This window comes from Alternaria atra, assembly GCF_907166805.1.
Source record: "Alternaria atra isolate CS162 genome assembly, contig: 21, whole genome shotgun sequence".
In the NCBI taxonomy this organism is placed as follows: Eukaryota; Fungi; Ascomycota; class Dothideomycetes; order Pleosporales; family Pleosporaceae; genus Alternaria; species Alternaria atra.
This window is the reverse complement of record NW_025091319.1, coordinates 2358852-2376849: the sequence shown is the minus strand read 5'-3', so window position 1 is coordinate 2376849 and position 17998 is coordinate 2358852. Positions and strand designations below refer to the sequence as shown.

Genomic DNA, 17998 nt, shown 5'->3' with positions numbered 1-17998 from the left:
ATCTCCTGACTTCAACCCATTTACTTGATGTCGGCGCTCTTGACAACTGTGCCGAAAACATCTGCCAGCTCTGCCAATGCCACCCTGGTGACCTCGTCACCCTTAACACCGGGGATATCGCGATCACCGATAGCGTCCTCGACAAGAATAACTTCGTATCCCTTCTGGAAAGCCTCGCGGGCAGTGGTGGACACGCAGACGTGTGCCATGTAGCCAGTCAGGACTAGCTTCTTGATACCCATTTTCTCCAGTGTCTCGTGGAGAGAGGTTTGCTCGAAAGATCCAGGGAAGTTCTTCCAGATCTTCTCTTCCCCATCCTGATGCATGTGTTAGTGCCAAATACTTTGAGTTCTGCCCGTGCAAACATCGGGACGACATGTGCTGTTGGTCTACTTACCTTTGCCTTAACTTCCTTGAACTCTTCTGCCAGGTCGGTGCCAGGTGTGAAGACGGGTGCACCTTCCGGTGTTTGGTGCAGAATGTGGATGATCTTGCCGTTGGCTTTTCGGTACTTGTCGAGAAGGTCGGCGATGACCTTTCCGCTCGCTGCGGCGTTTGTTACGGTAAGAGCACCTGATGCCTAGTTGATGGAATTAGCGATCCGGTAGGCCGAGAAGGAACGAAGATGAGCGAAAAGGACCTAGAATGACCTGCAATATCAAGGCATCCTTTCCAGAACAGATCACTATCGACGCAGTGATGGATTTGGTATTTTGAGATACATGGGATGGAAGACCAGACTGGTAGACAGCCATGAGATAAAACTCACATATTCATTTTGAGCGTCGATGACAAGAAGAGCAGAGTCGCTAGTCGAGGCTGTGGAAGCGGGCATGCCGAGAAGATCGCGGAAAGACGGAGGTGCCATTATGTTTGGGAAAATATAGTGGTAATGCGTGTGGTAAGTACTGCGAGCGTTGTGATTGTAATGCTATGGTAGTCAATTTGATGCGAACAGAAAGGAGGCTTAAGTAACTGCAGCAATGAAGATCTTCAGATGTACAATGATAGCGTAGGTATGGTAAGCAATGATTAATTATCGACATGATTCTAGACGATGTGTATGCTATTCGGGATACGACACTCTTTTGGGATGAGCATGTAGTCATACCCCGCCTCTAGTGGGTACCTGCATGACGCATTATTAGGACCTCGGCCCAATAGCGTCAAGCAGCCCATGGGGGGCCACATCTCCAAAGTCTGTTGTCTTCAGTCTTTGCTCTTATCACCCAGTTTCGACATCTCCGCGTTCTTGGTCCGTGAAAATATTTCACCCTGGATGGTGTGCTCAAGATGCACGATCATTTTGCCACTGCGAAGGGACCTCGGGACCTTTGGTACTGTTACACAATGCTGTTACTCACTCTTCCGGAATGGCTGATGAATGAAAGACTCGAGAAGTGCTGATTCCGGTGGAACCATCGTAAATGGTTCACTTGTCCCCTATATTGCTTCCCTGACTGTAGGGTTCATACAGTATTCCCTTTGACCTACTGCATTGTTCCGCAGAACATGATACTTTTGAGAAAGTACAGATCGCGAGAACAGTGTCCAATCTCAGCGAAAAGATGGCAGATTAGTTGTGAAAACTTACGGCGATCAATGTAACAAGTCTAACCATATAGTCTAGGCCAGGCTAGGCCGTGCGAAGGCGCTTCAATTAACGTTACACGTGATCGGTCGCCTATCAGAAGGTATAAGGAGCCCACCAAGGCTAGCTCAGAGATCCGAGATTTATTATAGCTTGGCCGAAACTAAGGAGGACAGACGCTTGAAGCGGCAGAAGAAAGAAAAGTAAGCCTAACAGGATATGAGATATATGAGTGTGTGAAAATGAGTCGCAGTGAATTGCTAGAGATGGAATAATGCGCCATCAAGCACGTTATGAAACACGTTGATTAGCCCTGCCAGAGCTTGTTAGACATCGCACGTGGTTTGTTCGAGCAAGCAGGGACATCGAGTCGAAACATCTCCTAAAATGCATAGAATGTACATTCACGAACGTAGCATACGATAACAACTGACATAAAGGGCTAGCCGACCTGTTACAGTCAGCGCGGAGTCAACATAGTCTTTAGAGAGTGACATTAAAAATAATGACTGACATAAAATGTATCTAAAGCGCAAAGATCGGCGACACAACTTTGAACAATTCAGAGAATTAGTTTGCTCCAACTCGTATCATTCGGCAACATAAAACGTTGCAATGATGAGCTGGAAAGCTCGAATTACCCCATTAAGATATATGTATGTAATTAAAGCAGCCAGACGTGATGTGTGTGGGACCTGGTCAAGTAAAGAGAAAAGCTTTGAAGAGAGCAAAGGAAGAATCGAAAAGGATGGACTGAAGATCAAGCGCTCAGTAATTCACCAGTATCAAAGTGCAGAACATCCGTCGAAGAAACTGATAATACCAGCTTGCGCGAATGTGAACGAGGTGTCTGTAAATTGACCTTGTCACTTCAGTCAGCTAGTGTAAAGCATTGATACTGATAGGAATACATACCGTATCAAAGATACGTTCGCCCACCCGGTGCGGCCTCCTTGATTTCTTTGAGATGTTTCGCATGTTCCTCAATGACTTTCGGAGAGGCCTTTATAACCTCGCCCTGGCGAAGTGCATAAGAGTACCAAGTCTTGAAGCATTCCTTTTGGGATGCTGTCGGGTAGCGTACGCCTTTTGCGCGGTGTGCTTGCAGGACCATGGTTTCGAGGGAGCGGGTGGCAGCAGGCATGATGGCAATATGATAATCAAGGTGTTGATAAGATCCACAGTGAGAAAACCATAAGGTGTTATTGCGCTGATTGTATATTCAGTCTCGCGTATAGGGCTTCGGAGTCCGTTTCGGTAAGCGGGTCCGCAGCGAGGTTTTTGTCACGTGATCAAACTAGATCAAGCACCAGAGGCTAATATTGAGAGGTTGATTTAGAAAGTGGAGTAGGTGAAGGTATGGAGAGAAGTAGACCCGATGAGGGAGACTGAGTATGATCTTACATGCCCCGATGTTTTACCTAGGTATCTTTTTCCGGCTCTCCATCACATCTCCGCAACATGTATAATGGCGTACTTGCGCAGCCGCATCTCCATGTTCGGGTCATCAAACGTGGCCCAGAAGCCTCTACCGGGGATTATCGGAGCTTGGGGCAGTCGTGCTCTTCGTCGGTATCAGCCAGGCTTATGTGTGGGCGTTCAGTTGAACGTGGGCATGCGGCGAAAGCCAAGCCGGTTCGATCGACGAGTGGTAGTTGGCAGTGTGAACACCTGGGCATGATCCAGTATACATGTGAACATGTCGCGTCCCCAAGACCATAAATGGAAATGGGTCAACGAACAAAGACGTAAGTGTGAGATCCGGTGTCTTGTTTCAACGAATGCTACATGTACTGTAGATCACCCATGCCATCGGTGCAGCCAGCCCCGGGAAAGCGGGGTAGGTGCCGCGGGCCAAACGTCAGACTACCATAAGATCGTTGACAGTAATCATTGATTCGCAGAGATATCGCCACGCAGCCATGTATATAACGGCCGCCACTTGAAGAACGTCAACATAGTAAGCGTTGCTCACACCTCGTCAGCACTTAGCCAAACTACGAACCAAACACTAACTGCAACCTTATCAATTCATCATTACAGTCGTCGCAGCCGAATGTATCTGGGGCGGGGTGACGTATGCATGCAATGGGTTACTTGACCCATCCAAAGAATGAAGATATACGACTGCTATCACGAGAGTGTGGTGGAGACTCAGAGGGGAAATGAGAACGTACGACTCGGAGTGGAAGACATATTTCGGGAATGGCTTGAAGCGCACCTGCAATTACTTTTTCGCGCTTTCCTGTATCCCGGCGACAGAGCAATCCGGTACAAGCACGAAGGCGTCGACATCTGTGTACATACTCAAGCATACATTCACAACGATTGAGACGAAAGAGCAGCAAAAGTGCCCTTTGACACCTGCTTGACCAGTTTTCGGGCCGTGGCCATCGCTACAGTGTTCTGGGCAGCGTTGGTTGTTGAACGCGTCGAGACGGCTGGCTCCAGCATATTGATGACTAACTTGCCCATCGACGCCATGTCAGCCCGTGTGGCGAATTGGACGCACACCGAAGCGACTCGTCTCTACCGGATGCAGCTGAATGTTGCTCCCGAGCACCACGTTACGACCCCAGTGGGCGGCTCACCTAGCGTTGCAGACTTTACCATCAACTCACTACAGCCAGAGACGTGGAGCATCAAGCAACCATCGTGATCAGAGTGTTTACACGAGCAGTAGGCTATCATACCGTATGGTGATCGCCATTCTGTTAACTCTATCGAGGACTGTGAGATCGAGAACGAGACTCTTAGCAAGCGCGACACAACGTTGCCACTCGAGAGCATTCTGAGTAGCCGGATCTTCCTAGTCAGTGCCGATGGTGCGGTTCAGTGCGTCCACAATGGCCAACTGTTACAAGATGTCGGAACAACACAAGGCGATGTTGGTTCGGATTTCGACTCGATCGTCTCCCCGAATAAGAAAGACTTCCGGGATATCGATAGTCGGGGACGCAACTCTTGGGAGAAGTGACAGACGCAGCGAGTTCTACCATCACGATCCTACTGTACGGCTAGATGGCGTCCCATTGTCTAAGACAAAGGAAGACGCAGATATAGTCCATGGTTGGTATGTGTACTTTGTCCACGAAGGCATTTTGCAGGAGATGGAGCTTGTGGTTTATGTTGATGACTCAGATCTAGGCTCGAAAGAGGCTGTATCAGTGGATACTGAGCAAGACTTTTGTGTTTTGGCGCAGCCTCCAGACCTACGATCTTCTAACTCTCCAGAGCGCAAGGAAGATACCCACAAGGAATGCTGCGACGAATCCAAGGATGCGACCCTTGTCGAAGGGTCTGTTGCAGAGGTAAGAGACCTGTAAAGGTAACACCGACCTCGTCAAATATATCTGATACCTCCGAGTGGGCCTGCGAGCCGTGTCTTACGTGTCTAGGTACAGAGTCTCTGTTCACCTAACTCAAAGTCTTGGACATTAAGGATAGCGGTAATGCTACACGAGACGTCATGGTCACCGCTTACCTGTACCTCGTCGATCTCGAGCGGAACAAGCGCGAAGCTCACTTCTTGCCACCATAGTGCACGGTACACAAATTATTGAGCAGTGGTATCCTTCTGCACACGATCATGCTTGGTATCACGACTGTTGCTTCCTTAGTTGCTCAGCTGAGCTTCGATGGGAAAGACGAGATTGAGATCGTTGACCTGTATATGACGTGGGATAGACCGGGCCGAGAAGAGATGCGGCAAAAGCAGGTAGCCTCCTTGGGTATTATGGGCAGGTTGGGGAGGGTGTTGGGTAGGCTCACTTGAGCGTGCGATTTCTAATGAGCAGTGTTTTTAGCAAGAGATCTGAGCGACAGACCTAGTCTCGATGTCGCGACGCGTCCTCATCGCTATCGATGGCACCGAACACAGATCTGAACATTGCTCTATTCCTGGAGCCTAGACCGCTGTATCAGCAAGCTTACGAGTACATGACTCTAAGGACGTGTCCCACTGTTTAGCAAGACCAGGTTGCATCCGAAGAAGACTTATCATAGATCGAATGCAGCGCAAACTTCTCAAGAGAATTAGAGGCTATGACATGAGAGTGAAAGCTATAAAAGGTAGAGGAAATACGTCCGATTGCGATAGTTCGAGATTCTGGGAGTCCAGTATCGTGGACAACAAAAGTACCATTTCCCATACAATGGCCAGAATCTACTGGCATGTGCAATGGCGGTTCGAGTTCAAGATCTCACAACCAGGATGTGGATGCTCTTTTTCGCCATAGTGTGATACTGTCAAGGGATCCAGGTCTCTGCCCAAAGGCTCCGTGTTTTCTTCTTCTTCCGTGATGATGCCGTGATAACCATCGGATAGACTGATTCTGAGCCATGTACCGTCTTGGATATAAGTGGGTAATCTCGAGGGTTATTAGATGCCACCGGCTTGCAAACTGATATCATGTTCCTGGAAGTCTCAGATCCGGTGGCCCAGAGAAGTCGCCACAAGTGTTCTCAAAGTATAGTGCCTGGTACCACATCGCACGAGCAGCCATTACTGCTCTCCATTAGCCTTGTGAGATGGCCTCATACTAGCAGTCGAGTTTGTAATGTATTGTGGTCGTCAGGCACTAGTATGGCGATCGCACCACGAGCTGCCAACCATGTAGGAGAAGTTCAATATCGCGAAATGACATATCGACACGCTCCAATTGTGCGAAGACTTCTCAAGAGTCTCGATGTACTGGCATCCTAAGCCTGTGAGCGATACCACGATCATTATGCTATTATACGGCGTATACGAAAACTTCTCCTGTGTGCTCACCGACCTCGAGATCCACTCCTGCACTCCACACATCATCTCCGCTCAAGACTTGGCGTGCATCACCAGGATCGGTAGAAATGCCGGGTGCTGTAGATCTTGGCAAGACCACTTCATCCGGTGGTTGTCTTGAACTCGCCGAGGCTTCCCGCCTTCAGCGCCCAAATGTTTCATCACGTGCGCCACTATCCCAATAATACCAACACCTACATGATCTTGGCTCGACGGGTGTTTCTCCCAAGCTTTGGGGTACATCCGAGGAGTGTGGGGTAAGGCCTCCCTACCTACCCTAGTGGCGTACTTTTATATTAACATCCTGTGAACCGGGTTGAGAAAGCGCGTAAAGCCCGGATCAGCGATATTGCCTTTGTAGTATCATGCAGAATGTGTGCAAGGGACATGGATCATTATACTTTTGTATCTTTGCCATGATTACCGAGGCGGATACTAAACGGTACCGTTTTTGGTCTCCAGCCCGTTCTAGTCAGTGCACTTGGACGTGCTTTTCGAAATGAGAGGACTGGAACGCACCATTATCGTAGACACCAAGACGGATGTAGACACAGGCGAGATGATATCTCATGACCACGAAATGCGACTTCTTCCAGCGATTCAGGCTTATATCCACTTCGAAGGAGACATATAAGCTCACTGCTTCTCGCAGTTGATATCGTCACTGCATCCAGCACAGATCAGCCTACTCAGTTCATCATGGTCTCTTTCAAGTCTCTCCTTCTCGCCGCTGTGGCAACCACCAGCGTGCTCGCCGCTCCTTTCGACTTCCTCGCTGAGCGCGATGATGGCAACGTGACTGCTCTCCTTGAGAAGCGTCAGTCCACTCCCAGCTCCGAGGGTACCCACAACGGTTACTTCTACTCATGGTGGACTGATGGCGGCGGTTCTGCTCAGTACACCATGGGTGAGGGCAGCAAGTACTCTGTGACTTGGAGGAACACTGGCAACTTCGTCGGTGGCAAGGGATGGAACCCTGGAACTGGCCGGTAAGTCACTCGGAATATCAGAGATTAATCGTTTGCTGATCCTTACCCCTAGCACCATCAACTACGGCGGTTCCTTCAACCCTCAGGGTAATGGTTACTTGGCTGTCTACGGATGGACCCGTAACCCACTTGTGGAGTACTACGTTATCGAGTCATACGGCACCTACAACCCCAGCAGCGGATCCCAGCGCAAGGGCAGCTTCCAGAGTGACGGTGGTACTTACGACATTTCCACATCTACCCGTACCAACCAGCCCTCCATTGACGGCACAAGGACCTTTCAGCAGTACTGGTAAGAGAGCACGCAGCATCGCTGGGAGTGTGACAAGCACTAACAAACATCCAGGTCTGTCCGTACCCAGAAGCGCGTCGGTGGCAGCGTGAACATGCAAAACCACTTCAATGCCTGGGCTCGCTACGGCATGAATTTGGGTCAGCATTACTACCAGATCGTCGCCACCGAGGGTTACCAGTCTTCTGGAAGCTCGGAGATCTACGTGCAGACCAAGTAGAACGGGTGATGTCGCGGGCGGCCGGCTGGGTAGCCTTCATACAAGAACAGACAATTGTGGCGCTTAGGTTATTCTCCGGATGGTAGATATGGGCGATGCGAGTTGTTCGATATAGCCTCGTAACGTGTCAATATAATCGCTCTCCTGAACTTTAACAATCTCGGAATTGCGGCATTCACTTCTTTCTCTTCCATAGTCATGCAGATGGCACTTACAGACAATGGCGTCGGCCTTCTTCCTGAAACGGCCAAGCTTCTATCGCATGGTGGCTACATGCCAAGTCGAGCACGGTGATGCCAAGGCAGGGGATATATTACTTGCGGGCCACAATCTCGGAAACGAGAGATTGTCCGACTAGCCGAAAACAGGTAGGATGCGGTCTGGATGCGGCGTCGAACTTTGATGGAGACCCTTTTCAGGTAAATCTTGTGTAATAGGATCGTCGGGATTAAGGACAACTACCCTTCCAGAACGAAGAGAGTGAATACCGGAGGATGTATTGGGAATCGTTGCGCTGTAAATGCTCAGGTCGAATACGCAACTGCATAGTCTGGATACCGCGATGTTAGTAATGGAGCAACAATAGAGCGTTGAAACTGAAGAATGACTGCAGAACCAAATAGCTTTCTGCTACTGGTAGCGATGCTGTTATTCTATGTTAACGTCTTCAGCCAGCCTGGTGCTTCCGGGAACCATCAGCTCAATTCCCTATTGTCGGTCGTTGCAATCCTCACTCTACTGTTTCTTGTAATACCCGTAAGCGGTGTGTTGAAGAAAAAACTACCCTGAATGTGTCTCGTGAGCCTTCATTGTAGTTTGTTCAACTGCAGTCTTGGACGTAAACTTTCGTCTTCAGCTGAACACAGCAAACGGAATCTGACTTCCCACAGCGGTCAACATATATAACACTAGCGCAACAAGATGACACGTCCAAGATACGATACTCGGAGCAATGACTCGCAAGGAGCTGAAGATGGATATACGAGCAAAGGAGCTTAGACGCGAGCGCCGCGCGGAAGGGAGACGTTCCGCCAAAAACATTGGTGACGAAGATATGTCTAACAACGCTATTAGCACTGCAGCGGCGGTCGATTCGTCCAAGTCCTAGATCGACACGAGTGCCACTCAAACAGCAGAACCCATTATTCCTATAGATTCAGCAATTCCTTACGTCAGTGATGAGAAACCTGGAGAAGGTCTTACGTTACAGCAACGTTGGGAAAGCGACAAGAGAGACCTGGCTTGTCTCGCAAGCCTACTTCCAAATTATGTAAAGCGCATATTCTTCCATGAAGTGGCTTCAGTTTTGTCGGACGAACCTGATAAATTTGACACAGCGGTGCTGCTAGATGCTATGGTGAGATCCGTCAAGCGCGAACAAGCTTTTGTGGAGGTATTCGAAGGAGCTATCGGCAGGCGTGAATCAGCCAGTATGGACGTAACTGTCTGCTTCTGCAAAGGACTGTTCTGGCTTGGCGAATAAAAAATGTGCCTCGGGCAAACTGTTTGCTGAAGTTACCTACAGCGGCTCTTTCGGCTGAAGTAGGATGTGTTTCGAGTAGCCACGGGGTTCTTGACTACCAGTATAGCATCATCAGCAAGGAAACTGCATCAGCTTGTTGAGCTATACCGTGATCTGAATACCTTACCACGATGTTACAATAGTTCTTTACCTTGCACTCAACGGCTGCAGCCGTAGCGGTAGTGCCTGCCCACATGCAGTCGGTTATGAGTGTAAGTCATTTTTTTGGCGCACCCTCAAATGCTCACTGTCTACACGGGCAGTCGTTCATTGCTTCCTCTGTTCGATATGACCAAACCTTCTCTTCTTCTTCGTAGCTCCATTTCGCTCTCGGGCTGCAACTCAAACCCTTCTCAGGTCTGCAAAGATTTCCTAAGGAAGCAACCACTGGTCGGATTTTGACCTTGACTACCCGCCTCTCTCCAAGCGACCAATCTTCCTATCAACCCACTGCGCCTCCTATATAAGCTCCAACACTTAGCTTCTTCTCCGAAAAGTTCGACCGCTCTCCAACATGGCAGAATCAAAGTTTCCCTCCAGGTCGACTCAGAGGAAAGCTGCAAAGCTCGATGATCAGACGCGTGGGCTTGCCTACTACAAAGATCTTCACAAAGCTGCACTAAGAGCCTCACAAACCTCCCCATAGAACATGCCAGTCGCAACTGACAAGCCCACAGTGAGTGCCGATGGCCATATTATCGAGCCTATACTCGAGGTTTTGAAAGCTTCAGCGCCTGTCGCCAACTCGATAGCCACACTCGCGTCAAGCGTTCGAGGACTTCGCCGTTCATCGCAACCCCCCAAACTCATGCTTATGCCGACAAGAAAAGTTGACACAACTAATGTCCAGATACCCCTACTTGAACTCAAGTTTGTAAAGCCGCCCTTGCCGACGTACAATCCGTCGGTAAAGAAGATGCAATCTCTGTCTTGAAGACTGAGTCGAAAACGGCTGAGCCTCCCCCAAAAGAAAAAGAATAAGACACTGTACGAAGATGTCTCGAGAGAGGCGGAGAAGCTGGTCGACCAGTCCGCTACCGTCCAGGAAACCAGAAATGAATGGACTGAGGTGCGGCACAAGAAGACTAACACGAAGCGCGCTTCCAGGTCGCTAAAGCCGAACATTACCCGACAAATAGTGGATAAACGGCAGATTAAGGTTTACATCCAGCTCAATCGTTCTGTCGTGTTGTTTCCAACGGCTCCCTCGCTCGTTGCGGAGTAAAAGAGCGAGTTAAATAACAAGGCTGTCGGTAGATAGTCTCAAGAGAAGATTGAAAAGAGCACCAAGCAAAAGTAGGAAGTATCCACGCTTCATACGGCATATGCAATCCCAACAGCGACCATGTCGATCTTTGATGTGCTCGAGCGCGAAAATGCGCCCGCAGCAGGTGGAACCACTGATAGATCAGTGGTAACGTATTCTGAGGCAGACTCTCCATCTGTCGACTAGCCTTCTGAACATGGCCCTGAGACCGCGCCAGCTAATACGATTCCACCCTTTCCGGAAAAGAAAACCCCCCAGTATCTCCAGCGGCCGAGGGATTCAGTTTTGGCACCGGTGAAGCGGTTGTATTCTTTCCGTAATCTGGGTACAGTGATGGTGTCGAAGCTCGATAAAGCTAAAGACGTTGCGATGAAGGACCCGCTTGTCAAAGCAACTCAAGCGATTGCTGGAATGCTTGCTCCAGAAGTTATTGTTACGCTCAAGCCGAGTGATAAGCCATCAGTCTTGAACGACTGAAGGATGATATCGCCAAAGTGACACGTCAGGCCGAAACACTGAACAGTAAATTCTTGCTTTAGTCACGAAGAACCTTTGATGACAGAGGTTACCCGTCCCACTCCAACTCCCTTGAGGGGTCGGAGACGCAAGTGCCGAGTCTCAGTTGCGAAATATGTGCCACCAACGCATCGCACGCGGATGACAGCTGTAATCTATCGGAGCTCAAGGTCCTGGATATGGCGGACGATATCGACACCGATGCGCCGATCGTGAGCAGATTCAACACCACGCAGGTTGGAATCACAACCCTGCGCGGAATTCTCAAAGAGATAAGGGACACAGCTCTGAGCCTAAAAACAGCAAGTCAGATATTGTCGCAGCCTACATGACGCTGGCTACACGCGAACACACGGAGCTTGGTGTACTGCAATTCAAGGTGTTTATGAAACACGTGAGCCTTGCGGGCTTCTTGAAGATGATCAAGTTTGACGAGGAAGACCAGGCATCGGGAGATTCGGTGATCTGTGCATTCGAAGAATGTGCGAAGAGGGACAAGGAGCTCGGCTTTCACGACCCTGTTCTAGTCGCCATTGGCAAAGAGCCCGGCTAGGGTGTTGACTGGGAGCCTTAATCGGTTTGTGTAGGTGGATGTTCGAAGCTGCATTCGGTTTTGTGGTTTCTTTGTTCCTCATGTAATCACTTCTATCCTTGAGCTTTGCATGTAGCGTTGTCAGCGAACAACAATGATTAACACCTTTTACTTCTATCTTGGAGGCTCACATAATACAGCACGGTCTGAAGCGTTGCGAAGTGAGTGATGGAGACAAGACGTACGAAGTACGATGACGGGAAGTCGCGGTTCGCAAGGTCGACACGTACGCGCCTTACCCAATTGGGCCGCGTTGGGTTGGAAGTTGGAAGCCACTGGCAACAAAATGACCTCTTTCACACGTTTTTAGCCGCGTAATCATACCGTACATCGCGCACCATCGGTGGCCAAAGTAAAATAGAATACTAACTGTTTGCGAGTATTGTAATATTGGCGTAACGAATTCATGTCTTCATTGAGTAGCGTATTTCCCCACCATTCGTATCGCATAATGTTTCCCCTCTTCTATATACCTCTATATTCACTTCCCCGTCTACATCTTGTTGAAGACGTTCGTTCCAGTAACATACGTCTCAGTACCCTCTCTCCTCCTAGACTCCGTAACACTCTCATAACTATCCTCCGTAACAACAAGCTCGTCACTTAATCCTTCCAAAAGCACACTGTTCTCCGCCTCCGCCCCAACCATATAATCAAAGCTCTCTCCAGACTCACTTTCACTGCCCGCCTTCTCAAACACATCAACACCACCATCAAACCATCGTGCTTGTTCACCTACCCAGTCCACACCACCGGTACGTCGGTCGCGGCGTATGACTTCTTTCTCTTCGAGGGGCAGTAAGGGGAGATCGCTCTTGGGTGGGAGGATGGTGCGGCGGTGCCAGGCGCCAAGGAACATGCCTTCGGGATCGACTTCGCTGCGTACGCGGTTGTATTCATCCAAGTCGTTGCCGTATACCGAGGAGAGGTAGGCGTGGTCGACAGATTGAAAGTTCTTTGCCCAGTGAGGTCGGCCGTTGTACTCTTTCATCAGGTGTTCGAAGGCCTGGTAGTAACGTTCGCGGCAGGGAGGGTCTTGACCGTAGGGGCGGTACAGCGTGGCGTTAAGGTATAGAGCGGGTTGGTCGGGGTAGGACGTATCAAGGAATGGACGGGGTTCTCGGTTGACGGTGTTTGCAATGCGGACTTCGATCGGAGAGTGGACGTAGAGACCTTTGGTGCTAAAGGGAATACCGGAGGATTGTTCGTCGCCGTGGAGCCAGTTCGTCAGTCGTGTCAGAGCCTCAGGACCTTTGTCAAGGGGAATGCTCCACTCATTAACAAATTGTGAGTAAAGACAGTTCATCAAGAGTTCCGTACGCTGCTCGCCAACCGCAGAGATGAGTGCACCATCTTTGAAGCCATATTGCATGCCGAAGACGAACCACTCGACCCAAGGCAGGAAGCGTGGAACGTATTGCGATATCCAGAGAAGAATGTGGTACGTGTGGAAGCCGACACTGCCGCCATACCAGTTGTACTCCGGCTGTCGATGCTGCTTGTTTGTCTTGTCCGCGCGCCATACGACTGCGCGCTTCATGTACGGTAGCCACCACACTCTTGTAAACTCGTTCGATGTCCAAAGCCCGTTGTTCCAGTCTGCCAAAACATCTTCAATCGGCCGTATAGTCTGTATCCATTCGACGTTGTTTGCTTCGATCATCTGGAACTCGATTTCGACGATGATGCCCAATGCGCCCAGCGAAACCAGCGCTGCTCGAAAGAGATCTGGCGATTGCTGGGGTGAACAGCGTACTGCCTGGCCGTTTGCCAGCACTATACGAAGACTCTGAACGCGGTCGGAGAGGAGGCCGTGGTTGTATGAACTGCCGTGTGTCGCTGTCGCAATCGCACCGGCGAGTGACTGATCGTCGATGGAGCCAAGGTTAGGCATTGTCAAGCCGTGGCTCTTTGCCTGGAGGTTGAGATCATGAAGGCGTATTCCAGCCTGCACAGTCATAGTCTTGCGCTCCTTATCCACGTTCAACACCTGCTTGTAATCATCGAGGTTGATCATCCATGCTGATGTGCATGTGATGTCCGAGGGTGAATGTCCGCATCCTACAGTGACGACGCGTCTTCGCATGCGTCTCGCGAGGTTTACAACTTTCTGCACCTCCTGAAGACTCTGCGGTCGGACGTAGAGCTCCGGTCGTGAATGGAACGTCCGGGCCCATGTGTGATGAATGTGCGACTGTGATGCGCGGAAGGGAACGTCCGGATCTGTCCGGTCCAGCTCGATATTGAAGCGTGGCGGCATCATGACGCCGGATACAGGCGACTGCGCCATCCTCGTGGTGTTGAGAATGAACGATGCATGAGTTGAGATGGTGGCGCCCACATGTAAATGTCGAGATCGAAGGGTCCAGCCAGATGACGTTAGCGGCACGCCAGCCCCGCGACGATGGTCTCCTGGAGATATCTCGGGATTGTTGCACCTTATTCATGAACTAAGATACGATCTGAACATCGCGCTCTTGAGCTCTTGTATCTCACAACACAGCAGTCATGATGATTTTAGGGATTTTTGTCTATTTCTCTTAAGGATTTACTTGGAAGCCATCGACTATGTTGGTATTGTTCTTCTGGGTTCCTCTCACCCGTGATGAACCACAATGCTTCGCGCTGCCTCTTTATCGCCCTTCAACCATCTCAAGGTTGACCGATCTTATAGCTTCGCCTGCGCACCCACCTTCTCTTCTCTTCCCACCAACCCAGGATGTTGAGTAATAATCGGCCTAGTAACAGCGAAAAACGCTGTTCCACCAGATTTGCTCGAAAACTGTGCCTTTGATCCTACATGGAAGAAAGCAAAGTCACCCGCAACAAGATGATGTGTGACACCCGTTGCCTCGTCCAGCACGTCAATCTGGCCATTGAGCACAAATTTGGTCTCTTCGTAGTCGTATGTGGGAATGTTGCGTGTAGGACCCGCTTTGATGCGGTAGAATCCCGAGGTTAGGTAGCTGGGGGAGTCTTTGGTTTGTGTTCTGATGCTAGTGTGGGTTAGACATGGGTACGATGGGCTTTCGGGAATGGAGAGATGCAGTGGTGCATATGATGCGACTGACGTACGAGTGGAAGTCTGCGACGATTGCGCTTTCGCCGTCCGGGATGGGGATGTACTCATGGCCTGCGCCTTTGATGATGGTAAGAGGTACGTATTTTTGAGACACTACACAATTGGTAAGTAAATTTTATCTGACTTGAGATCCTTATTTCGAAGTAATTTATTGACTTACTGCTTGGTGATGTGAGATGTTGATTGAACCTTGGAAAGATATGATTGGAAAACTTAGGAATGCGTTGTTGGATATTTAAAGTCTACAAGTTCAAGTGCAATACATTGACCAAGTCCCGACCGACGACTACTATGGCTCTGTTGAGCACTGATTGCTGGTTACCCCTTCTTCTCCTCGCCGTGACATTTGTCCGCATTGGGTAAGTCGTGCCGGGCAGCCTAGCGTAGACAACTTGACCTTGTACTCGTTGAACACAGCCTCATATTCACCTCGAAATAACAGCCGACTGGAGACCCGAAATAAAGCTAGCATACATCGCGTGCGGTGCGGTGAGTATCGTGGTGCAGTATACAGAAACGGCCTGGCGCTAGCGCAAGGCTGGAGCCGTCATCTCATTCTCCTCCACCGCGCGGTAGCCCTCGCGTGTTACTCTTCCAGTACTTTCGTTCCACTGTATTTGTGGTCTCCATAACCAGTAAGTGAATTTTCTTCTCTTCACAATGTCTCTACTATCATAGTGGTTGTCTTCTCCAACCTCGAGGCGCAACATCCTCACTCTTCTTGAAGCCACTCATCCTTGAGCCACATCCAAAAAAGAACTTTCTGACTGAATTTCTCGATGATTTGAAAGTTCAAGGTCAATACGCCAGCAGGCAAGAGAATCTATTGCTATGGTCATAGGTCAGCATATGTGATGGTCGCACAAGTGAAAACAACGACTTGTTCTTTCGATTAGATGTCTAAGACCAGCCGATCCACAGGTAGCCCAATAGGGTTTGGATGTCTTGAATTTGTCTGAACCCATATCTCTTTCATTGGGATAAGCTCATGTCTCCAAGCCGTGTGATCATAGTCATCATGTACGCTGCTTTTGCACATGTCAGCAGCGATTGTTCACCGCAGCGGGATACCCTCCCCCTCGTCACCATCCAATGTATCCATCTCATCCCCACCAAAGCCCTCGCTGCCCACATCATCACCAACATCAAAGCGCATAAACTTCTCATTCTTCGCCTCAGCTGTATAATCGTTAGCCTAACCCACTTTTCACAACATATCAGGGAATACTTACTACCCCACTCCACAACTTGACCATCCTGAACCTCACAGTCCTTGAGAACAGTCTTATCCCCATCCTTAGCATCACCACCCTCCATCCTACACCTCCTCCCTAAAATACAATCCGTAAGCTGAACATTAGGCCCAATCTCCACACCATCCATCAGCAAACACCTCAGCAGTCTCGCGCCCTCACTAATTTTGCAATTAGGGCCGATGACGCTTTCCTTGATGTTTGTCTTCTCTTCTACGATGACGTTATCTGCGAGAAGTGAGTTCTCAGCTTCTACGCGGCATTTCCGGGGTATAGATTCTTTGTGAACGATCTTAGATTGGTGTGCAAACGGCGACGCGAGTTCTTTGGTAACTTCTTCGATGGAGGGGAGTTTGGCGAGGCGGAGGGAGACGGTCAGGAGGAGGTGGGAGTCGTCCACACGGCGGATGAGGGGTTCGGTTGGACCTGAGGGCTGGACGTAGGCTAGGATGGGTGGTACCGTGAGTTTAGAATTTGAGGTGAGTGATTTTGCGGCTTCGGGTATGCTAGAGGATTTTGTGACTCTCGAGGCGAGTGTTGTGGGGGCCTTTGTGTCTGTGTCTGTGATGTTGTCGGAGTATGTGGTGCTGAACTTGGAGACATCGATCTCTTCTTCAACAACTTGCGAGCCATGATCCGACTCCTCGTCTTCGCCTTGCAGTATTTGCCGCAGACCCAATTTATCTCCTAGACCTTCCTGCCAGCCAGCCTTTGCCCACCATCCCAATACTTCCTCGCTGATACTCTCGAATTTCTCGTTTTTCTTGATCATCTCCATGACCCAGTATGGGAATATGTATATGTGTGCATCGCGATGGGTCGTAAGCATCCTTATCCGCGCGTGCTTGCGAATGAGCGAATGCCGCAGTGGGAATGTCTTGTTCTCTTCTGTGATATCGTTAAGGGTATCGGTGGGAACAGAATACACCAGTTTCGAGATGTTTCGGCGTAGCGAATCTGTCGGAACTGGGACAATGGGTGTTGGTAGTGGTGTCGTCGCAATGAAGTCGGTTTCCTCCTTCTTCCTGCTCCCTTCACCTTTGGTCTGATACCATACACCCATTCCGCCTCTTCGTCCAAGCTTCTCACCACCAGCACCGAATGCGATCTTGCTGCCGTTGTGATCTAGTCCACCACTGGCTCCTGCAAAACCACCCTGCTCGACCATCCACGCGTCTGCAAGCGCTGTGCCGTCCAATTCGCATACAAGATCGCATGGTAGTACTATGAAATCGCCTTTGATAGCGTTCTGTAGTTCAGGTAGCCGGAAGAGGTCGCCGGTACTCGTTTGGTGTGAAAGGTCTTTCGGCGCAAGGATGTCTGGCTTTGGCGAAGGGAGGGTTGTGAGGTGCGGGTTCTGTGACATGGCAGCCTCGATGGCTTCTAATGACTCTGGCGGTGTCACGACTGTGATGTCTGCAAGGTGTTAGTTCAGAGAATGTATTAAGAGGATATGCGCGATGTTGTACCTGTAACTCCCATACGGTAGCACCACTCCAAGGGATACCAGACCATAGGTCTATTCGCAATGGGCAACAATGCTTTTGGAATCTCTTTCGGCGTAGATGTGAAAGTACTGAAGGACGCGCCAGGCCCGCACAGAATGAGGGCCTGGAAGCCTGGCGCGGGAAGACTCGTCGCGTGAGGCATTGTAAGAATGTGAGATGGTTTCCACGATGTGTATGCGGGCTTGAGATCTAGGAGTTTCCGGTTCAGCCCTGGTTGTTTATAGTTGTAAATTTACTTGGTCTCGTGGGTGATGGTATTGGCGTCTACTGAGTGTAGCTGCAGGTACAAAGACGTGCGTGTGGGGTGTAAGAGTCACCCCGCCGCCAAAAGTTCAAACCCTGACTCGCACACACTCGCCTCGGCAGGCACGCACGTGTCAAGC

General features: G+C 49.9%; 5 protein-coding genes across 5 annotated transcripts; 2 read left to right on the top strand and 3 right to left on the bottom strand.

Moving 5' to 3' along the window:
• Nucleotides 1–20: 20 nt before the first annotated feature.
• Nucleotides 21–868, bottom strand: ALTATR162_LOCUS1203 (uncharacterized protein; the record flags this gene model as incomplete). The annotated part of the gene is made up of 3 exons (XM_043308798.1): nucleotides 21–317; nucleotides 398–580; nucleotides 770–868. The coding sequence occupies 3 exons, from the start codon at nucleotides 866–868 to the stop codon at nucleotides 21–23; spliced, it is 579 nt and encodes a 192-aa protein (XP_043164733.1).
• Nucleotides 869–7073: 6205 nt separating this feature from the next.
• On the top strand, nucleotides 7074–7875 carry ALTATR162_LOCUS1202 (uncharacterized protein; the record flags this gene model as incomplete). Its single annotated transcript, XM_043308797.1, has 3 exons — nucleotides 7074–7363; nucleotides 7416–7655; nucleotides 7710–7875. 3 exons carry the CDS (start codon nucleotides 7074–7076, stop codon nucleotides 7873–7875), a joined length of 696 nt encoding a protein of 231 aa, XP_043164732.1.
• A 3484-nt stretch (nucleotides 7876–11359) lies between these two features.
• Nucleotides 11360–11733, top strand: ALTATR162_LOCUS1201 (uncharacterized protein; the record flags this gene model as incomplete). The annotated part of the gene is made up of 2 exons (XM_043308796.1): nucleotides 11360–11392; nucleotides 11458–11733. 2 exons carry the CDS (start codon nucleotides 11360–11362, stop codon nucleotides 11731–11733), a joined length of 309 nt encoding a protein of 102 aa, XP_043164731.1.
• Nucleotides 11734–12265: 532 nt separating this feature from the next.
• On the bottom strand, nucleotides 12266–14062 carry ALTATR162_LOCUS1200 (uncharacterized protein; the record flags this gene model as incomplete). The annotated part of the gene is made up of 1 exon (XM_043308795.1): nucleotides 12266–14062. One exon carries the CDS (start codon nucleotides 14060–14062, stop codon nucleotides 12266–12268), a length of 1797 nt encoding a protein of 598 aa, XP_043164730.1.
• A 378-nt stretch (nucleotides 14063–14440) lies between these two features.
• Nucleotides 14441–17757, bottom strand: ALTATR162_LOCUS1199 (uncharacterized protein; the record flags this gene model as incomplete). Its single annotated transcript, XM_043308794.1, has 5 exons — nucleotides 14441–14768; nucleotides 14848–14947; nucleotides 15926–16033; nucleotides 16087–17523; nucleotides 17577–17757. The coding sequence occupies 5 exons, from the start codon at nucleotides 17755–17757 to the stop codon at nucleotides 14441–14443; spliced, it is 2154 nt and encodes a 717-aa protein (XP_043164729.1).
• Nucleotides 17758–17998: the final 241 nt, after the last annotated feature.